Genomic DNA, 22,661 nt, shown 5'->3' with positions numbered 1-22,661 from the left:
ACGCCTTTTTATTTGCACTTTTGCCTGGATTTGGTGACAAAGTAAAGAATACTGTACTACGATACGTTCAGAATGGAAATTTTCTGACGAGGTTGGTCCAAAAGGCAATTTCTCATGTATTTATCTATTTTCAGAAAAATAGTCGTATGCATACATTTTCTCAAAAATGCCTCAAGCAGTTCCAGAAATAAAATTGAGATCTGAATTCTGGCATCCGTCAAAACCATTGCCAAATTGAGCATGCTTTTAAACAGTCTCCAGCGACGGATTGGCTATCACTGCTAGTAAGTCGGGACGGAGGAGTCGGCTTTAACGGCGTAGGCGTGAATTCCACCCGTGACATTATAGACTTTTCCGAAACCCTGCAAAATCATGGAGCTCATATCAGAGGATGGTATTAAGACTCTACACAGGGAAAAAGAGGGTTACAAACAAATATTATTTGTGTATCCACAGAAAAGTAGGAACATCCTTTTCCAGGAGTTATGGGAGAACTTCAGTTACCTGAGACTGCAGCCATTTAGCCACCTGCATTGAGCGCATGCCATGGTGGCACTGAAACAAAAGCAAAAGGCAAAGGGTTATAAAGTGGCATTGTGCGCGTCTCGAATGTGCGTAGCAACAAGGCGTTCATCGCTATTTTTTACAGAACCATTTAACCAACTCAATCTTGATCTGTACAAAGTACTTATGATTTTTATTTTTCTTAAAAAAGAATAAGTTTCAACAGGTGAAGTACTGGAGCTTCAAGGATGCAAATATATATTCTTTATCCACTAGGTCATTGGCATTTACACAACACAAGCATACTGGCAGCAAGTTTCATGGCAATGAGGTTACCAGAACATAAGTGTCCTTCTGAGGATTAAATTCATCTGTCATAACTGGTCCCCAGGTCCCAAATTGGCGTAGGGGTAGAACTTTAAAGCCCGGGAGGGAAGCTTTAGCCCTGCCGTGCAAGAAGTAACAATTCAGCATCGACTCCATGGGAATAAGTGAAAAATAGGAAAAGTAACTACACTGAACTGGGTCGTCACAGTAGTATACCTGGGAATGCAAGAATTTTCAAAACTCCAGGAAATATACGAGCTGAATTAAGAAACTCTACACGTATTGGGGTGCTGTAAGTGTGAGGGAATTAAAGCTTCCTCTAAAATTTATAAAATCAGTGTGTTGCAAGTGTGAGGGTATTAACATACTCTGTAAGCTCATAGAATAAGGCTGAAAACCATGTGTGATCGTTTTAACAGCTTTAGCCTGATAGTATACAAAAGTGTTTTTGGGAACCACAGCAAAGATTGCATAGTCTGTAATTAGTGACCAGTTTTGCATCACATGGTTCAGTGCATTATCCATTGAGACCATGGCAATGTCAGGATCAAACTCTCAAAAGATGGGGACAAGACCCTGTCATCTTTTCGTGAAAAGTTAAGATTATGAAGTTAAGATTATGGCTGTTATCAGTCAAGACTATGACCCTGTAGGCTGTTATCAGTCAAGACTATGACCCTGTCTTTGCAAGATTTATTCTTCTTATGATAAAAATGCAAAAATAAAGGAATATCTTGCATCCTCATTCATGAATTCACATCTCGCATTCAACAAAAGGTCATGCATCTTTGTGTACGGAGACAAGGAACTAATCATGGGCGACATGTTATTTTGATTATCATTAGGTACAATGGCAGAGAATCTCACACTTCATCAGGCTCCCGAACATCAATCAATTGAGCTTCTTCAACAAAACTAGGATCTTGCATTTTTGTGTGAAGCTCCTCTGGTTCAATGTCTTGCAGTATGCATTGATCCCTGACATTTGGTAAAGAAGATATTAGTTGCTATTCATTTGATCAAAATTTCCTTCATTAGAACTATCTACCTCTCAGCGAGAACTTGCAATAAATGCCATCCAAATTTTGTCGTACATCGCACTACTTTGTTCAAAGGAGCACCAAATGCTGCTTCCTCAAATTCTGGTACCTGCTCAATTCAAGTTAGAACATTCAACTACTACTGAACAAACTGTGCACAAAAATAAAATGGCGGGATAGATGAATGGATGAAAGCCTAGAGCCCTAGATAGATGATTCAGTTGCACATGGATTTAGGTGTGTATGTGGGTAGAAGCCTCAGTTAATTAGACTGATGAAGTACTTACATCCAAGTACAAATGTGTTCGATAAGAAGAAATAAACTTGCGGCAAGGCTTCCTTTCTCCCACAAAGCATGGAAGAACGCAGTAAAAACACCAAAACAATCACTTTTACATTTTTCTTGTTTATCAATTGACGCTGTTGATTACACTTGACATGTTGCAAGGATGCAGTAACATCCACCACAGAAGTCGTGGTAGAATTTAACACTAGCCATCTAGCCCAAAACAATGTACTATAAAGCATAGAACTTTCAAGTGAATCCGGTATTTTATGATCACTGCTCAGCTAAACCAGTGAGTCAGTTTCAGCTGTACAATTAGGTACATTATTAGCTTATTTGAACAATGAAAATATGTAAAAGCTACAAGAACACTGTTTTCTAGTATGTACCATCTGTCCCCTTCGAACCCACCCAAGCATACCACCATTTTCTTTTGATGGACACAAGGAATGCACGACAGCTAAATCACTCAAGTCTGCCCCTGAAATATACAAGAATGGCATTTTCATTGTAAGTGCATATATTCGGAAACAACCGGATTTCTGTAGATAAGTGGGGTACATTAAATATCACAATGAAAACTAGATCATCAAAAGTACAAATAACAGCAGTTTGAGCAATCAGATGGTATCATGGTACCTCCTGCGATGATGCTCTTTTCAAGATCGACCAAAAGCCTGACATCCTTTTCACCAACAAGCAGATGCTGAACTAGCAACTCCTTCCCCTCTCTCGGTGGACTGCTGGCAGCAGTGCAAAAAACTATGCAGCAAAGACTTGTTTCAGTCACTCAATTCTACCATGTGAGTAGTAAGCACCACAAATGCATTAGATAATTGAATAATTCATTTCCACCAAGTGTTGTTGAGTATAAGATAGCAAAATCCTGATGAACTACACAATCAAACAAAGTGCTAACTGATTTCCCTAAAACCAAGTGACAAATTGACTACTTTTCTGAACATGAATGTGCTCAGACGTACGAATTGGCAAAACTAGCTGTACATAATCATTCGGAACAAGCCCCAGAAGCAAAAGAATCCTTAACAAGTAGACATAAAGTTTTCATTCACAGCTTTAGAAAGTTCGTACCGATGGCACATGCAAAGATATTACAGAATCTGGATTGTAATCGTAGCGCTAGAAAGCTCATCAGTTCACCAAAAACAACACCCCTAGGCGAGAACATGGCCGAGAGAGTAAACTCTCTCGCTAATCGATCACCGACACTCCAGAAACGCCCCTCACTCACCCCTGGTAGTCGGCCTGGAGTAGCTGCCAGTGCCCCCGGGACGCATGGGCAGGCGCCACCTGGTGGAGAGGGAGGGCCGCGGAGTCCTCGGCGGCGGCGATGCAGACGACAGAGGCGCGAGGGGGGAGAGGCGCGTGAACCTGGCCGTGGCAGCCGAGTAGGGAGATGGCGAGGGGCACGGAAGCCGCGCCGCAGCGCGGGCTCGAAGACCAAGCATGGCTGGTCGCTCGCTCGCTGTCGCTGCCGTGCCGAGGAAGGGGGAAGGATTTGTTGGGAGTTGGATGGTCTGGCTTTCGTTCGGTTGGACTTGTGGGCGAGGAGGAGGAGGAAGAAGAAGGCCGGGCTCTGTTTCTTCGTGGGCCATTAGCTTTTGTGGGCTCCTCTCCTTCCTCCTCCTGACGCGCCCGCACTCCCGTTCCGCACCAGCACCACCGCGATAGCAGGGGCGGCACACATCGCGACTGGCGATTCCGCTGCGCCTCCTGCGTGCGTGGACGTTGGAGATGGGCAACGCGAGCGGCAGGGTGGACGACATCGCCGACGCCGACATGGACGAGGGCTCCCGCGGCGGCAACCGCGCGTCATACGTCGGAGGCGGCGGCCGGGGAGGGTCACCGCCGGGGAGCCCCCCGCGGCCGCATTCGCCGCGCATGTTCGTGCCCCAGGTCAGATCACGTTGTAATCCCCGCGCATCGATTTTGCTAGGATCAGTGGTACGATATCTTTGCAATGTGTATTCTAACCTTTTGGTTGGGTAAAAGCAACCTTATTATCTTTTATAGGTACTAACAGTAGTAGTACGGATGGCATAACATGCTGAGATATGGATGAATAACTGTTTAGTTTTTCTATATTATATGTTGTGAGGATAATATATAAGATCTGAATTTACATATTATTGACATAACGATACCATATAAGAAACATATCAAGTTATTTAGTGCAAATTGTGAAATGCTCTAATCTAATCTAAACTGACATGGGTCACTTAACCTAATCACATGAACACTTAGACTGATACGGAATTATGTGAGCTAGCGTGAGTTTGGTGATGCCACCATGAATTCGTGATGATCTCGGTCACTTGGGGAGGAGCAGCAGCAAGGATCAGTATGGGTCGGTACAGTCACACGTCAGTGTCGGTGTAGGATAAACGACGGGATCTTCCAGCTGCGGTGACGATCTTCGAGTCGTGGCAATATCGTATTTTTAGGGTTTTGAGGTGTCAGGCTGAGTCTCACTTCACGATCGATCTAAGACGATCGTGGGTGGCTGGCTCCTCTTTTTATTGTGGCGCTAGCGACTCGAGAATGATGATCAAGCGCATTTGTTAGCTCGCGCGTGAGTCATGGTGGGTCCAAGGCCCCACTGTCATCTCGGTTTGTTGGTCGAGATCGTAACCAACATAAGAATACAATATATGAGATTTGACGGTGCACATTGATAACTGTTTTATTCTGATTTTGGTAGAACAATACGGCTAACTATATCTGTTAATTATTAACCAACGTCCTCAAGGCCTGCCTAATGCATGTTTGGATGTAAGCAGTCTAGCTCATCTTATGCATGGTTCTCCAGTTGATATAAATATATTGGTAAAGGCATTGATATATTTCATATTGCAGAGTCCAGTAACCCCATTGCAAAGAGCTGCCGAAGTACCTCCAGTGTTCAACTAGATATTGATGCATGAACAACATGGGGATTCTGACGACCCACCTCAAAAGAAAATTCCTACTTTGCTTACTTGGACTTTTGGAGGGAAAAATATCTATGTCGAAGGATCATGGGACAATTGGGCATCAAAGTACATTCATCAGACAGGTAAAAGACACACATTCCATTCTATTTTCCCTGAAACTGAAACTTAACGATATAAATGTCTTAGTTCTGGCACGATATGCATCGCAGGAAACCCGTTGAAAAATCTGGAAAAGATCACACCATTCTATTGATGCTTTCATCTGGAGTTCACCGTTATAGGTTCATTGTAGATGGAGAAAGAAGATTTATACCCGATCTTCCCTACGGAACTGACAACATGGGTCATGTTGTGAACCTTATAGATGTCTATGTAAGTATTCTCCCTTTCATACGAAATATCGTAACATGCTGGTGAGTGTTTATATAGATCAAACACACACTCGAAACACATGAAATCAGGCAGAATGCATATGGAAATGAATGTACTTGGAAGATTTTCAGTTATGCATTTTAAATGATAAAAGCCGGTCAAGTCCAGTTGTCTAGAAGTATTATTGGAGCCATCCATTGCTGATTGTTACGAATCAATTAACTGACTTTAACAATCGTTGTTTGGTGGTTCTCTCTTCATTATGGGATTGTAAGATCCAACTTAGACTTCTAGGGTGTTGTAAGAAAAGGAGACAGAGTTACGAAGAGATCATCTCTATGCATGGTTTCTGTCTTACCATGTAAAGTCGACTACTCACTACATCGTCCCTCGTACTCCTTGCTGCAAATGAGTTGTCCGATGCATATGAACTTACTCTTCATTCTGTCATGCAGGATTTTATTCCAGAAAGCATGAAAAGTGTATCTGTCGTTGTCACAGGAACCAGGGGTCCTCGAGTCCCGAGGCCAGATCAGTAGTTTGTCACGTGGCGCCCTCCTACGGGGGTCATCTCCGCGAGGTACGAGAAGACTAAGTCCCGAGAGAGGGTGCTCGGGGCCATGAACAGTGGTCCCCGAGTACCTGAGTTCCCCGATGACCCGAGAAGACCAAATACCGGGAAAAGAGTGCTTGGGACCGTGAACAGTGGCCCTCGAGTACTCAAGTCCCCCGACGACCAAAAAAGTCAAGTACCGGGAAGGGGGTGCTCGGGGCGGCGAACAGTGGCCCCCGAGCACCTGAGTACTCCGAGGATCCAAGAAAATTAGTTCCGGGAGAGAGTACTCGGGGCCGTGAACAGTGGCCCCCGAGCACTCGGTTCCCCGATGACCCGAACAGCCAATTCTGGGAGAGAGTGCTCGGGGCCGTGAACAGTGATTCTCGAGCACCCGGTTCCCCGAGGACCAAGAAAGGGTATATCCGGGAGAGAGTGCTCGGGGCTGTGAACAGTGACCCCCGAGCACTCGTTTCCCTAACGGCCTAAGAAGTCCTTCGCCGGTGGCCCCCACAGAGGTCCAGCGGTGAGATGTCAACCAGTGAAAGGCCCGATACCGCATTTAAGAGGTCGCGTGGCCTGTCACTTTCAACTGCTCCTGCCACGCTCGGTGTCAGTCCCTACCATGACCTGATATGGAGGCGTAGGGACATTTAATGCACGGGTCCCATCGCGGGACATCCGGCGCGCCTCGGGATAGCATCGCGAAGCCCAAGGTGCCCCGCCTGCCGCCCTGCTGTGTCAGGTGTACAAGACCGAGCGGGCACGCCGGGCTGTTCAGTGGCTGCCCGGTGGGCCCTCTCCGCGACGCCCGTTGCAGAACGGTATGATGACGAACCAGACCGGACGGAGGCGCGTTTTCAACCCTCCCTGTCACTTCGCGCAGCAGCCCATGATGGTTGCTTTCCATTTATAGTGCCTTGGAACTCGCGCCCTCCCTTTCTGGGCACGCTACCGCCCCGGTGGGTATTTAAGGCGGGACGGGCTCCCCTGTGAAAGGGACGAGTAGACAGACAAGGAGAAGGTTGAGGACATGAAGCCGAGGAAGAAGACAGAGTCTCAATACAAGCATATAAGCTGAGATCACCGAAGAACAAGGAACCCGAAGCTCTAGGCTAGACCAATATTCTTATAACCAGCAACATCTCTGAGAGACATTCCCAGAGCGTTTATAGCATACACACAGGAGTACGGTGTTACGCTCAGTGCGGCCCGAACCTGTCTAAAAACCTCCAGTGCATTTACTACTTCTGCATCCGATCATTCCATTCCACCTACATTGTATTTACACCCATTTATTTCACCCGCGAAACAGATTCAGAATCATCCCCCGACCGAATCTCAAAGGAGTCCCTCTGAATCCCTGCTTGAGGAGTTCATCCTCCAACAGTATCTAAGCTCATGGCTCCACCCTCCCCAGACTCCAGCTACGGCTTCCAGGCTCCCGATGAAAAGGAGCTCACAAAGGAGCCTCTTCAGTTGCCGGCCTAACTCTACCTCGACGTGCTCAATTCATGGAGTTCCGACGAAGGTTGCGCGAGGCCACATCGCGTTGTCCTTAACCACCTTTACATTGAGAAGGGCTGGGGCGCGCAACCCCTGGCGGCTCTCGGCTACACTCATAGGTTCCGCTCCAAGTATGTGACATGCGTCCTATACAAGGCCATTGAGCGATGTTGCTAAGAAGTAGCGCAACGCCATTTTTGAATATTTGTAGAAGCATGTCCTGCTTCCTTGATAGATTTGATGACCTAAAGAGGTGGTACAAATCCATATGAATATTTAGTCGTCAGAGCTTATTAGCAATTCTGATCCTTAATATTTTTCGGGATGATGATAATTCTGAATTCTGAGAGCATCTGAAGATGTTTGGTTTGCAAACCTTTGAAGCTCATTTATTTATTTGCTAGTGTTCACTGACTGATCTGAAAGCTACTATGTGGCTGGCTCGAACAGAAGATTTACAAATCTGTGACGGTTTTTTGCTTAAAAAATGATTCGATGCTTATGAAAGAGGATTGATCTATGAAAATTGATATAGTAGAAGATCAAGGCCCATGAGAAGCAGACGTGCCAAATCCATAGCACGTTCCAGAATGCAAAAACTTGCAAGACAAGGGGTCCTTTTGATAACTGCCAAAACTGATTACAATCTTGGCATTCCGCGTGGGGGCTATATGCATCTTTTCCCTCATTTGAAAAATGTCAACAAAACCGTCTATTATAAAAAACTAGCAAGTACAAACGTGTTTCACACACGTGTAATCAATCCAAGAAATACTGAACGTCTTGATATGAAAGGCAAATAATTAGAGATTAAATGTGTTTTTGAAATATATGGAAGATAAATATTTGACGTCTAGGTATAGAAGGCAAATAATCGGAGAGTGAATGCACTTTTGAAATGTATGGAAGGCAAATATTTGACTTCTAAGTAGTGAAGACAAATAATGAGAGGTTAAATATAGTTTTAAAAGGAGAAATGGATCTAACTTTGCACGATAATCGTTTGATCAGCATGAATAAACAGTGCAGTTCAATCGATCAGATCTATCATAACTCGTGTATTTTATAAGAAATATAGATTCCTTAGCTTTATGACCCCATATGTTTGTATCGTCCCCAAAAAGTCACACCTAGGCTTAAGAACATCTCTAACCATATTCTATTTATTTCGTTATCTTCCTGATTCCCCTCCTCAGTTTCATTTTTTTTGTTTTTACTCATCTTCAATAGCTTTCATTCGGAAGGAATGTAAATAGAAAGGAGAGAGAATCCTAGGGTAAAGAGGAATGAGAGAGAAAATCTTTTCACGGAGTAAACCGTAAAGGAAAGCCGTTGGTTTACTGGAGTAAACAAGAATCCTTTAAAAAAAATAGGACCTGCAAAAAGAAACCAGTAAAGATGGTCTAATGGAGCAGCGTGCATGTTACCAAAATGGCCACACGATCTCTCGTGTGATGCGGCAATAATACTTGCTTCCAGTGTGTGCTTCTCATGATAGAAGATGAAATAAATTTTATTATAAAAATACCTCCTTTGATTCCAAATATAAGTCCTAAGTCCATTAAGTAGTACTTGCATCTGGTCTGGGATAGGGTTTAGGGAAATTTTTGTAGCAAAATTTCTCTTGAACTTTAATAAAGGAGACATCTTTATATTGACATTGATGATTGGTGTTCAAGACGCTTAGCTGCTACTTTAATGCTGTAAATATATGCAAGCTACATTGTTTTACTCAAAGGGGCTCTTAAATGTTCCATTTACCCAATTTGTTAATAAATTGTACAAGATGAAAATACTATGTGTACGCCAAATTCCAAAATCATAGTCATGTTTAGAGTTTTTATCTTATAGAATTTTCAGAGGTAGCAAGTGTGTATCTAGTTGTAGTCATAGACTTAATTTGGGTCAAGTGAAGTTATTGGCTTATCACTTTTGCTGATTGACAATACCTAGCCGCTCTTGGTGATTAGAGATGTCTTGATGAGTTCTTAGAGTTCTTGTAGTAGCCCTAAGAGGAAGCTTTGTGTATAGTTTGAAGCTCGCCAATCCAGATATGGAGAAATGGCTATCATTAAGAAGTACTTGAGTCTTGGTAACTTAAGGGAGAGTAATATCCTAGTGGATGCTCTAACGAAGATTATAGAAGAGTACCAACTCCTTGATATATCAGAAAAAAATTCGATGCATTCTTACCTATTTCTTTACTTTCCTGTATTTACTTTGATTATCAAATTTGATCGTTCGATCCAGTCCAAAGGACCCAATTCATCTCCTATCCTGGGTCATTCGATACTTTTAGCGGGAGGTGAGACGCTTCCCCCATGGACTCCAGTCCGCCTTCAATCTTCTCGGAGAACAATGATGAGCTGCCATAAATGTCATTAGCTATCACACAAGAAATAATTGTGTGAATCCAATTAAAAATGATTACATGATCACGTGATGGAGAATAGATTTAAACAAACAGACCCATGAACTATTACAAGATTAGAAAGAGATAGTAAGTACAATTGTGTCAATCCAAATCATTATTTTCATATGCGGACATAATTGATTATTTTCATACGTGATCGGGATTAATTATTTTCATATACGGATATGTGAGTGAGGGGTAGATCACCACTATCAACGTTTTGTGATTAACATGATCAATCATTTCCATACACGAATATAATTTTTATTTTTATACACGAACATGATCAATTCTTTCTATACGTGAATATGCAGGGAGACATACCACAGATCAGACATAACACATAAGGAGACGTTAGATTCGATTTGGAGACATTGGATAGGATGCTCAACACCAAACACATTCATGGCTTTATAGTTTAGATATGTGTATCATGTGAAAAACAATGTATTTTCCCCGGAAAAAAGAAATAAAAATAATGGATTTCCAAAAAGAAAAATGTCCCGGGGTAGTTTGGGGATTTCGGCGTGCCGAAAATGACGGCCACGTCTATAAATCCGAGGGAGGAAAATTCCAGCGGACGCAGAACGCTCCGGGCCTCTCCTTCCTCTCCGCTCCCCTCCGCCGCGGCGCCTCCCACCACCACCGGAGAAGCAAGCGCGCATGGCGGATCAGCTCACCGACGACCAGATCGCCGAGTTCAAGGAGGCCTTCAGCCTCTTCGACAAGGACGGGGATGGTAAGATTCTCCCTCCTCCTCCTCCCCTTTCTGTTCCTCTCCGTCGGGATCGGATCTCCGGGGAGTTGCACGAGTGGGATGCGGGCGACTGACTGCGTAGTGGCTTTGTCGTAGCTCTGTTTCGCCGGGCGGTAGATCCGACCCGGATCTGGACCGAGTCGGGCTGTCGGGGGGTCGCTGTCTTGTGCACCTAGTGGAGAATCGGCGATGTGGACGGAAGGCTTATCTGCTGGGTTGACCATTTTGTCACGGGCAATGGCATCTCGTCGCCTTCTGTTTATTTGGATCCTTTTGAATCCTGTGTTTCACAACGTGTTTCGCCGCGTTAGATTTACCTGAATTCCGAACAGTATCCGTAGAGGCATTTCGACGTTTTATCTTGATGAATTATTTGGGGAAAATTTTAACTTTGAGCCAGTCCTACTTGTTGACCGTGCGCTGTAGCCGATGCGGTTGCAGCAGCTTGATTGCTACTGCATTTTTTTCAGTTAAGGCTTTATATGCTCCAGGTTGACTGCAGAGTGGAGAGGGTTAAAAAAAATGCATTCAGTTTATTTATGTAAGTAATTATATGATCCAGCTTCAACCAATAACTGCTTTATTTTGTGTGAGTGCCTTGTTTCCGTTCTCCATAGTCCATACTATGACGTATAGTTGAACGAGAAAAAAACGTGGACTGGTTTCTGTTAGAAGACGGTAACATTTAGCACCCTGATTGACTGGATTTTCTTTGCCATGTATTGATGTTGTGTTAAAAGTCGACGATTGACCATGCTTTCCACATAGCATGGCAAAGTTTTCTTGGAAATCATTGGCAATTTTTTGACTGCTATAGTCCGTCCTCATAAGTTGATATTTCCTAATTTGAAGTGTAATGAATTATTACATAGAGTTCACTGTTTAGTAATTGATCCTGGAATTGGTTGTGCGTATCTTGTTCAGGTTGCATCACAACCAAGGAGCTGGGAACTGTCATGCGTTCACTCGGGCAGAACCCAACAGAGGCTGAGCTCCAGGACATGATCAATGAGGTCGATGCTGATGGCAATGGCACCATTGATTTTCCAGAGTTTCTCAACCTTATGGCTCGCAAGATGAAGGACACTGACTCAGAGGAAGAGCTCAAGGAGGCCTTCCGGGTATTTGACAAGGACCAAAATGGCTTCATCTCTGCCGCCGAGCTCCGCCATGTCATGACAAATCTTGGTGAGAAGCTAACTGATGAGGAGGTGGACGAGATGATCCGTGAGGCTGATGTTGATGGTGATGGTCAGATCAACTATGAGGAGTTTGTCAAGGTTATGATGGCCAAGTGAGCCATCAAACCATTATCTGAAGGCGAAGAAGATTGTGCATTGCATATTAGTCAAGATGCAACTCTTATTTCATCAACTTCCAGCAGAACATTCTATTAGCTGTAGTTGCTAAAAGGGCAGTGATGTTCTTGTTACATTCTTCTCTCCAGTGTGTTTTCAGATCACTTGTGTTTTATGTGAACATGTAATGCTTGCCCTCCCTGTGTGTTCTGATTGCAGTTGGACTCATGTAGTTATATTTTGTCCCATCTTGACTCTGTCAGTATCGATGGATGGCCAGTTGTTTTTATTGCCATGATATTTTGTTCAATTGACAGATGCTGTCTGTGCTTCAGTGAAAATTTATTCCGAACTGCAGAGATAGATTGTTTTGTTTAAGATGCATACTGTGAACTAAATGTGAAATTTAGCAAAACCAAAATACAGTCTTTTCTTTTTGTGTCGCTGGGTAGGTTCAACTATTTATTGTTGGATGATAGTAACATGCGGCCTTTGAGTGGTAGGTACCAGCTACCACATGTCCTCCTGGCCTTATTAAGGCCTAAACTTTCTTGTGTTTGTCTGAATTCATGCTCTGCTTGGGCCTTTGGAGATGGAGCAGGACAAGAAAGCTAAGGTGCTGTGCCTGCATGGCTTCCGGACAAGCGGGAGTTTCTTGAAGAAGCAGATCAGCAAATGGCACCCATCAATTTTCCAGCAATTTGACATGGTTCTGCCTAGGATTCATAGATCTGATTTAATTGTTTCGCCTTTCGCTTTGGTTTGCACTTGAGCATATCTTTTTTCTGATTTTCAGGTATTCCCTGATGGCATCTTCCCAGCTGGTGGGAAGTCGGAGATAGAGGGCATATTTCCACCACCGTACTTTGAGTGGTTCCAGTTCAACAAGGTAACTGCTTCAGATAGAACCCAAACTGTAATCGACACTTCCCATGGCATCCTGAGATCTCTGTTATATTTCATCATCCTAACATACTCAGTGCCTTCAGCCTTTTGTTGTTATATATGTCACCATCCTATCATCCAACACCTTTTCCTAATCTTGTGCTAAAAATCTTGTTTTTGCATGTTTTCCTACACAGGAATTCACTGAATACACAAATCTGGATGAGTGCATTTCATATCTATGCGATTACATGGTGAAAAATGGACCTTTTGACGGCCTGCTTGGATTCTCTCAGGTAAAAATTGAAATCTGCGAAACTTATTCAATCATTAGAGAGTTGAATATTTTTTTCTGAGAAAATTGAGTCATAATTTCGGAGATACATTAGTATGTGAGTTGTTATCTGTATGCAAACTAGAAATTTAGGCCCAAACACTTGCATATGGATTGATTAAATCCAAGAGAAGTACATTGAACTGTCACCTTTTGAGTTGCTGTAATATTTTTTTTAATTGACTAACAGCGTACTGAGCAACGTGGGATTTTCAAGTTCCTCCTGAACCTATTTCTGTGTGAGTTGAAACCCAGTCATGCCTTGCAATTAATCTCGTACATTCTCTGTCTCCAAGGTGCAACAAATTCGGCACTTCTGCTGGGATTATAAGCACAGGAACTTCTATGAAGACCCACTTGCATAAAAAAGCCAAGAAATGCATGTTGAATTGGATTATAAGCACAGGCACTTTTATAGAGACCCACTTGCATATGAAAGCCAAAGAGATATGTATTGAACTGTGTTTGTTAGTTTTTAATCAGTTCTGAGTTACCGAGCAATGCTGGGGTTGTCTTTGAACGTGAATCTTTTCTCCGTGTTGAACAATCCAGTCGTGTCTTGCAGCTCATCTATTATTTTTTCTCTTTTCAGGGAGCAACACTTTCAGCCCTTCTGATAGGCTACCAAGCACAGGTAAATTCTACTCCTAAGTTCTTCAAAAATTTAGTTAAGTTCTTGAGACAGCACACAGGAACAAAAAACAGTGCTCTGTATTTGTGAATATTTATAAATCGACTGACATAATGCTCTCATTTTTGGCCAGTAAATAACCATAGAAATCTCAGCCCCCTCCCGGTAGCATATAAAAAATGTTAATTTTACTTTCACTTACTAGAACATAGAAACTTAAGAAGGAAAATTTGTTATATGGAATATGTCATCCTAACCATATGCAATTTGTGATCCCATGTGAATTCTAACAAATCTGAACGATTCAGGGCAAGGTGTTGAGTGATCATCCACCAATTAAATTCATGGTCTCAATATCTGGGAGCAAGTTCCGGGACCCAAGCATCTGCAATGTTGCTTACAAGGACCCGATCAGCGTGAAATCAGTGCATTTTATTGGAGAAAGGGACTGGCTCAAAGTACCCTCTGAGGAGCTGGCTTCTGCCTTTGATGACCCTCTCATCATAAGGCATCCCCAGGGCCACACTGTCCCTAGGCTTGGTTCGCACTCTTCCCAATTGTTCTATTCAATTTATGCTGTGGAATCAGCATAAGCTGCTTGCTTTTCACTCGGTTACCATGTTTATGTTTTGTGCTTTCCAGCTGATATAACGATATTCTTTTGCAGATGATGCGTCTGTGAAGCAGCTTTCTGAATGGAGTTCAAGCATCCTGGAAGACCTCACGAATGCAGACGGTCCCAAGGCCTTAGATTCAGAGAAATCATCTGATAAGGAAAATACTGGTGCTGAACCAGCAGAAAGGCTGGTGAAACAAGTTGCTGCTTGAGTATGCTCGCCGCATCATGGTCTTAATACAAAGAGATACGCATTTCTCCTGTGTTTTCTAGAAGAAAAAAAAGTACACCCGCTGTATGGTTGTGGTTGCTGGCACTTTATCCAGAACCAGAGTAGCTCATGGAACTTGTTTGTCCACATGTGCATCCTATCGGCAAAAAGAATAATTCATCCTCTGAAGTTACAATTGAAACAAATGGATTTAGACATTCAGTGTAACGTACTTTCATTCACAAGGTATTCTTGGAAGCAACCTTGGTTGAGATTCTGAAACTACATGCTATAACGGTTGTCTAACTCAATGTTTCCATTTGAAGTTTCGCCAACTAAGAAACATTCAACTCCAGCATCTCGGGAACAATCAGAGAAAATTGAACCAATGAAAATGAATATCTGAATACAACATCCAGTGTTTCACTACAACCTTCCTTCTTGCCTACGCTTCATCTACCTCTTCATTCATTCCAGATCATCCATAGCAGTTCTTCATCACGGCAAAACCTGGTAATTTCAGAAAATGGAGAGGACGATGACTATGCCTCTGCCTTATCATAAAATGGCGACACCTATATACACTGAGCATCAAATGAATCTGTTAGAGCCAAAGAGAGCTATGTACAGGAAAAACTAACACTAGGTTCCTTGTTTAAAAAAAAAGAAAAGAAAAAAGAAAACACTAAGTTCCGAAGCCTGAAAGTCTGCAACTGCTTCATGATACGGAGGTTCTGTCTTCGACATCACCATCGCACACCCAAACAACGCCCTTCAGCTCCGTCGACAGAGTTCTGTAGAACTGTAAGGAATAAATTTGAGATTGGATACTGAATTCATGATTTAAACAATTTGAGTTTATGGCTAAAGTTTTAAATGCTGACACATTTTGAAACTCCAGAGTATCTCCCTTTGCCTTCTTTAGCTCAACCACATGTAGGGATGGAGCCACTTGGAATCCTGCTTTTGGGTTCTCCATTAGCATCTATAAAGAACAATAGCGTGAGAGAAAAAAAAAAGAGAAGAGTTTTCAAGATTCAATTTATGGGGGTGATAAAGATGGTTTTATTTATTGATACCCAACTTTTGCTTCAAAATTTGCACAACTGAGTTGAAAGTGATATCGTGTTAATAGGAAAGACTACAGGCAAGGATTTTCAGCACACCTTGTAGTTTTTCTTTGGATATAAAACCCGAGTGGCTTAGCAGCTTCTTCTATTCTATTGATTATCTCTTTAGGAGGACACTGCGATGTAAATCGTGTTTCTCGCTTGTACTTCTGTAAGAGATTAGTGAAATTGAGCTCGTCATCATAATTGCACAGCTCTTAAACTATTTTACAGAAAATGTGTATAGTAAAATATGATAAACATATAGCTGATCTAAACTGACTCATGACTGCTGCAACCGAAAATATCCTGACCTTATCATATTCAAACAAATTGCCCAGATCAGCACCTTGTTCAGTGAAATCAACTCAAATGCATTCATCGAGGCTGGCTGCCCTTCCATTTCCTCTGTCACATGATGTTCCTGGTAAATGTATTAGACCATCAACTTGATCATCTTATTTCACCCCACAAAAGGCTAAATATTTTTCTAGCAATAAGCTGGTTAATTAATTAATTTACCTCTGAGTGCCCAAAAGCAGCATCAACATCATCTAAACAAGCTTGACATTTCTCATCGAAAACAGGTGGCTTGTAGCCTCTTTTGAACCATGGATCTTTTTGTACTTGAGGAACCATAATCTGCTGGTCAAAAACAATGGAAAACTAAGTAAGAAGGTACCCACAGATAACATAACAAGCCACTAAAGGACTTCAAAATTCCATTCCTAGTAGTAATCCAAGAGTGAAAACTTTGGTCTACTCAATGTAGACGTAGGCCTGTTCATGGGCAACCTGGTCCGAGGAACCTAACCCGACCCGGTCCGAAAAAGCCCAACCTGACCAGTGCACAGGATTCAAAACATAGGCCCGTAGTTCTAGATGGGCCATGCTTGGGCTTCAAAATAGACCTAAAACCCAAAAACCCGACCCGAATAAACTGAGTCCGACCAAAAAAAAACCAATATCAGGAAAGACTCGGGCTTAGCAACACGGCCCGACATTGGGCTCAAGTCGGGCTCGGGCCTGTGGGTTTTCTATCGGGCTTTTCAAAGCCTGACCTGAAACCCGACCTGGACCGACGATTGTACAGGCCTATGTAGACTTCTATTTGTAGCCTTATAGACCACCAAAGAATCATACACTACAGAGAATTGAAGTTATCACTAATGTTTCATGAGAATTGTTTTCTCCACATTTTGTCTAACCAAATTCAGATTTCAGTGACGACTTACTGTTGAAGGATTAGGATCCAGAATTCTGTTGATCAACCTTTTAGCTCCAGCAGAAAACGAAGATGGACAAGTAAACTGAGCTCCTCAGATCTGTCAAGTAAACCAAGATGGACAGGCAGAGTAAATAGAAATATAACTAAAATGTTATTTCCTCCGTTTAGAAATAGTAGACGTATTTCTATTTAGAAAAGTCAAATTTTATGTACTTTGACTAACATTTAATTTAATTATAAAATATCTAGTGTATAAAAATTATACAACTAGATTAACAATTCAAAATGATTTCGCACTATATAGGTTTTGTAACTATAAATGCTATATTTTGTAAAAAAAATCTTAGCCAAAATCTAATTTCTAAGATTGAGCCTAAAAAAATAAGTCTATTATTTATGAACAGATAGAGTAATATTTAAGATGTCATCGTTTCATGTATGCACCTTTTTATGAAGGGATCGGACATTGTTATCCTCGAAAGGCAGATATCCTGCAAGCAGCACAAAAAGGATTAGAACTAACAGAAAACTGGCCACAACTCCAATTAGCAACGAATTTACATGTTTCTGCAGCAATGCCACAAAACGGGCCGGGGCAAAATGCGAGATGATCTCAGCGAAAGGCCAAAATCAGGTGGAGGGAGGACGCCATGCATGCGTACCCAGCTCCCAACCTGGAAAGCTTCTATCTTTTGAGACCACCGGACATGAAAAGTAGCCATTTGCAATGAAGCACCAAAGGAGTAGCGAAGTGACTCGCATTAGCAGAATCCGGCCTCATCCAAAAGCTTTCAGAAAAAAAGGTGACAGAAAATCCCGCAAAACGCTAATGCTAACGCGAAACTGGCATCCCACGGCGCAGACAGATTAGAGAAAGAATTGACAGAGGCGATTGAAGAGGAGGTCCGGTGAAGGGGAGCTAGTGAAGAGTGGTAAGTGCGAAAGGACGACGCAGCGCAACGCAACGCAGCAACAAGACAGGGAAGAGAGAGAAGCTTTGCAAGTTTGCGACACGCCAACCACACACCGGGTAGAGAAGAAACGAGGACAGGCTTTGGCCTCTTGTTCTCCTACTGTTCTAATGGCCTCTTGTGCCTTTCTGAATTTATACTATTTCCTTTTTAAGGCAACGACCCGTCCGATCCTTCCCGCCGGTACGTAGTTCCTTCTTCCCTTGTTTCTCTGTGGGCGGGCGGCTGCCAGCAGGGCGTGAAGCTCAACGTCACTGTTCTGCCGGGGCCGGGCGCGCTTGCTGCCTCTCCTCGTCCGTCTCGGCGCTTCCTCTCCAACAAGTGGTGACGGTTGTCGCGCGCATGGATGCGGACAGTTTGGTGGAGGGGTGCTTGTTATAACATGTGATGTTCATCTTCAACAATCTGATGACCGCACTACCGAGAGTAGAAGGGAGAGAGGGGGGAGATGGATGGGTTCATACCTGAGACTCCAGTGGTTGGAGTAAGGTTGCTAGAACCCGCCATCTCTGCTTCGTCGGTGGAGCTCTGCGCTAGGGCAGCGACGGTCGGGGCAGAAGGGCTCGCCGGCGTCCGACGATGGTGACGTAGGCGCACGTAGTCCAGGGCGTGACGCAGAGGGCCAGGTGGAGCTTCCCGTCGGCACAGCGCCCCCTCCTCTAGATCGGTTAGGGTTTAGGTGTCGGTGGGGTGACTAGCGGCGCGGTGAACTTCGTGCCGAGCGCCCCGGCCCCTCACCTCTTTTTATAGCGCTGGCGACGGGGGCCCACCAGCCAAATTGGGCTGGACGCCCCCGATCAGGGCGCGGGTCAAGGTTCTAATTAAGCCGTTGGGCTTAATTAGTGAGAGATCAGTCTAACATTCTCCCCCTTGATCTCACTCTACATTTTTACTTTTAAACTTTTACTTTTATCCCATTCCATCACAGATAGTTGCATAGAGCATACTTCATCGTCACGGTCAATCGCCGATAGATTTGGTAGCTACAAGCACGTCTCTGTTTTGAAACAGATTCTTTGACTTTTGGGCCCTAGTAGTCCAGGAATCACAGGCTATCCCTTAACCCCATGCTGGCTACATGTTCCTTGAACACGTTGGGTGGTAAGCCTTTCGTTAGCGGATCCGCGAGCATCCTTGCTGTACTTATATGCTCGAGACTTATGATTTGATCCCGGACTTTATCCTTCACAACGTAATACTTTATGTCAATGTGTTTGGCAGCACCACTTGACTTATTGTTGTGAGCGTACTGTACTGCCGGATAATTATCGCAGTATAACTTTAGTGGTCTATAGATGTCGTCAACCACCTTTAAACCGGGTACGAACTTCTTTAGCCAGTTCACCTGCCCCGTTGCCTCGTAACATGCTACAAACTCGGCATACATTGTGGACGATGTAGTGACGGTTTGTTTGGAGCTTTTCCATGATATTGCTCCTCCTGCGAGAGTAAACACGTACCCTGACGTGGACTTTCTATCATCTCCCGCATAATCAGAATCCGAGTACCCTACTATGTGCAAGGAATCTGATATTCTGTACGTTAGCATGAGGCCTTTTGTGCCTTGCAAGTAACGCAAGACCTTCTTTACCAATTTCCAGTGTTCTGGTCCTGGATTACTTTGAAATCTGCCAAGTAACCCGGTGACAAAAGCTATGTCAGGGCGTGTACAAACTTGCGCATACTGTAAGCTCCCGACAGCTGAAGCATATGGTACCACTTTCATTTGATCGATCTCGTATTGATTCTTTGGGCATTGAAAATCCCCATATCTATCGCCCTTGACTATGGGTGCAGGTGAGGCACTACACTTATGCATACTGAACTTTTTCAAGACCTTTTCTATGTATGCCTTTTGTGACAGTCCTAATACCCCTTTGCTTCTATCTCGGTGTATCTCAATTCTCAGAACATATGCAGCTTCACCGAGATCTTTCATATCAAAGTTCGAGGACAAGAACTTCTTTGTTTCTTTCATTAGGCTGACATCACTACTCGCAAGCAAGATGTCATCCACATATAAGATCAGAAAGATATACTTTCCACTTTTAAACTTTGAATATACACAATTGTCCTCTACATTTTCTTTGAACCCAAACTGTCTTATTGTCTTATCAAACTTCAAGTACCACTGCCTTGAAGCCTGTTTCAACCCATAAATGGATTTCTTTAAGCGGCATCCCAGACGTTCTTTTCCTTTTACGACAAAGCCTTTCGGTTGTGCCATATAGACACTCTCGTCTAAATCCCCGTTAAGGAATGCTGTCTTTACATCCATTTGATGCAAGTCTAAATCATAGTGGGCTACCAGCGCCATTATGATTCTGAAGGAATCTTTACATGAGACTGGAGAAAAGGTCTCATTGTAATCAATCCCTTCTCTTTGCGTAAAGCCTTTTGCCACAAGTCGCGCTTTATACTTTTCTATATTCCCTTGGGAGTCATATTTTATTTTGTAGACCCATTTGCAGCCCACTGTTTTGGCTCCTTTAGGAATTACCTCTAAGTCCCAAACCTCGTTGGCACTCATTGATCTTATCTCATCTTCCATGGCCTCAAGCCACTTGGATGAGTGTTCGCTTCTCATGGCTTCTTCAAACGAGGTAGGATCACCTTCCATTTGAAACTCTTCGATGTTATACACTTTATAATCGTCAGGGATAGCTGATCTTCTCACTCTTTGAGACCTTCTAGGAGCCTCTACATTTGGAACATTTTCAAGTTGAGGCTGTTGTTGCTCCCCTTGATCTGTGGCAATAGCTTCCATGGGTTCCTGAAGCACAGGTTCCACATCTTCATTCGTTGTTGCCACAGGAGGGACAACCACAGGTGCTTGCATCACAGTGTCTTCCACTGTTGGTGCAGCTACAACGGGTAGTGAGAAGAATGGCTCATGAGTCAACGGAGTGGGCACATATTCCCGCTTCTCCTCAAGGCCAAACTCTCGAGCTACCACGCTCCCCCTCATCATCTCATCTTCTAGGAAGATTGCGTGTCTCGTTTCCACAAACTTTGTATATCTATCAGGGCAGTAGAAACGATAACCTTTCGATCTTTCAGGATAGCCAATGAAATGGCAACTAACTGTTTTGGGATCTAGCTTCCCAATGTTTGGGTTAAACACCTTGGCCTCAGCTGGGCTCCCCCACACACGTAAATGCTTTAGTGAGGGTACTCTCCCTGTCCACAACTCATACGGTGTCTTGGGCACCGATTTACTTGGTACTCTATTGAGAATATGGATTGTTGTCTTTAATGCTTCTATCCATAGACCCAATGGTAGGGATGAGTAACTCATCATACTACGCACCATATCCATCAGGGTACGGTTACGCCTTTCAGCTACTCCATTTTGCTGAGGCTCGCCCGGTGTCGAATACTGGGCTACTATTCCATTTTCTTGTAAGAACCTTGCAAAAGGTCCAGGAATCTGTCCATACGGGGTATGACGACCGTAGTACTCCCCTCCACGGTCAGATCTGACTATCTTAATCTTTAAACTGTGTTGGTTCTCAACTTCTGCTTTGAATATCTTAAATTTATCCAATGCTTCTGTTCTTTCTTTAATTGGATAAATATAGCCAAAACGGGAGTAATCATCTGTGAATGTTATGAACGAGTCAAAACCATCCACACTTTTCACAGGAAATGGACCACATATGTCTGTGTGGATTATTTCTAATATTCCTGTGCTTCGTTTGGCATTTTTCTTAATTTTCTTTACATATTTTCCTTTTATGCAATCTCTGCATTGCTCTAAGTCTGCGAACTCTAATGGAGGAAGAATATCATTCTTTACTAGTCTCTCTATTCTCCCCCTCGAAATATGGCCTAAACGACAGTGCCATAATTTCGACGACGCATCTTGAGTTCGCTTTCGTTTTCTGTTTACATCCGCAGACGAGGATACGTTTTCACTATCACATATAACATTTACTTCATCACGTAGTGATAACAAATATAACTCATTTTGTAAGATAGCAATCCCAACACATGCATTATTGAATGTTATCTTACATTTGCCATTTCCAAAATGGCAATCATATCCATCATTGTCCAAACATGAAACACTAATCAAATTCCTCTGTAAAGAGGGAACATAAAGCACATCTCTAAGAATTAATGTGAATCCATCAGCAAGCTCCAGAGGAAGGTCGCCAATGGCTTCAACATCTGCTTGGACTCCATTTGCGACTTTAACGTGTCTTTCGCTTCTTTGCGTAGTCCTCGTCGAACGGAATCCCTGTAATGAGTTTGCAACATGAACAGTTGCTCCTGAGTCAATCCACCATGTAGATTTCGAATAACTCACATACAGGATTTCATTTATGAACGTAATAATGTTCTCACCTTTCTTTGCCATTATCATTTTCAAGAATTCGGGACAGTCTTTCTTGTAATGCCCCGTCTTCTTGCAATGAAGACACTGATCTTTCTCCACTGTGAATTTCTTTTGTTGATGCTGCATGGGGCCTTTGCCCTTGCCCTTTGGAGAGTTGGCATCGAAATTCTTTTTCTTGTTATTCTCTTTCACATAGTTGATGAAACCACCATGTGAAGCTTTTATCCTTTCCTCTTCTTGCACACACATAGCAATGAGCTTCTCTAAATCCCACTTCTCGGGCTGTATGTTGTAGTTCACAACAAATGTATCAAACTCTTTTGG

General features: G+C 43.1%; 2 protein-coding genes and 1 pseudogene across 3 annotated transcripts; 1 reads left to right on the top strand and 2 right to left on the bottom strand.

Annotated features, from left to right (window-relative positions):
* Window positions 1-100: 100 nt before the first annotated feature.
* LOC133891963 (rhodanese-like/PpiC domain-containing protein 12, chloroplastic) lies at window positions 101-4,105 on the bottom strand. Of its 2 annotated transcripts, XM_062332686.1 has the most exons (8): window positions 3,410-4,097; window positions 2,797-2,919; window positions 2,547-2,638; window positions 1,880-1,980; window positions 1,699-1,809; window positions 841-949; window positions 505-555; window positions 101-362 (listed from the first exon to the last, which is right to left on the bottom strand). In XM_062332686.1, the coding sequence occupies exons 1-8, from the start codon at window positions 4,059-4,061 to the stop codon at window positions 282-284; spliced, it is 1,320 nt and encodes a 439-aa protein (XP_062188670.1). In that variant the 5' UTR covers window positions 4,062-4,097; the 3' UTR covers window positions 101-281. The 2 variants fall into 2 exon arrangements, with proteins under 2 accessions (XP_062188670.1, XP_062188671.1); XM_062332687.1 differs by lacking the exons at window positions 101-362; window positions 505-555; window positions 841-949 and adding an exon at window positions 957-1,047 and having other exon boundaries at window positions 3,410-4,105.
* Window positions 4,106-10,530: 6,425 nt separating this feature from the next.
* Window positions 10,531-14,915, top strand: LOC133892948 (family of serine hydrolases 3-like). The gene is made up of 8 exons (XM_062333935.1): window positions 10,531-10,694; window positions 11,637-12,007; window positions 12,579-12,719; window positions 12,807-12,899; window positions 13,093-13,191; window positions 13,822-13,863; window positions 14,169-14,400; window positions 14,528-14,915. Exons 1-8 carry the CDS (start codon window positions 10,619-10,621, stop codon window positions 14,686-14,688), a joined length of 1,215 nt encoding a protein of 404 aa, XP_062189919.1. The 5' UTR covers window positions 10,531-10,618; the 3' UTR covers window positions 14,689-14,915.
* Window positions 14,916-15,252: 337 nt separating this feature from the next.
* On the bottom strand, window positions 15,253-20,966 carry LOC133892947 (CBL-interacting protein kinase 31-like; annotated as a pseudogene).
* Between the last annotated feature and the right edge of the window lie 1,695 nt (window positions 20,967-22,661).

The sequence above is a fragment of the Phragmites australis genome, chromosome 15 (genome assembly GCF_958298935.1).
Source record: "Phragmites australis chromosome 15, lpPhrAust1.1, whole genome shotgun sequence".
NCBI lineage: Eukaryota > Viridiplantae > Streptophyta > Magnoliopsida > Poales > Poaceae > Phragmites > Phragmites australis.
This window is presented reverse-complemented; position numbering and strand designations above follow the sequence as displayed.

Coding starts and splice junctions, on each gene's coding strand:
- LOC133891963 (XM_062332686.1), bottom strand. CDS start 4,061: ATGCGCGGCGAATGCGGCCGCGGGGGGCTCCCCGGCGGTGACCCTCCC. Junction 1,981..2,546: donor GGGTTCGAAGGGGACAGATG/GTACATACTAGA, acceptor TGAATTGAGCAG/GTACCAGAATTTGAGGAAGC. Junction 556..840: donor AGAAGGACACTTATGTTCTG/GTAACCTCATTG, acceptor CTTTTGTTTCAG/TGCCACCATGGCATGCGCTC.
- LOC133892948 (XM_062333935.1), top strand. CDS start 10,619: ATGGCGGATCAGCTCACCGACGACCAGATCGCCGAGTTCAAGGAGGCC. Junction 12,720..12,806: donor TTTTCCAGCAATTTGACATG/GTTCTGCCTAGG, acceptor TCTGATTTTCAG/GTATTCCCTGATGGCATCTT. Junction 13,192..13,821: donor GCCTGCTTGGATTCTCTCAG/GTAAAAATTGAA, acceptor TTCTCTTTTCAG/GGAGCAACACTTTCAGCCCT.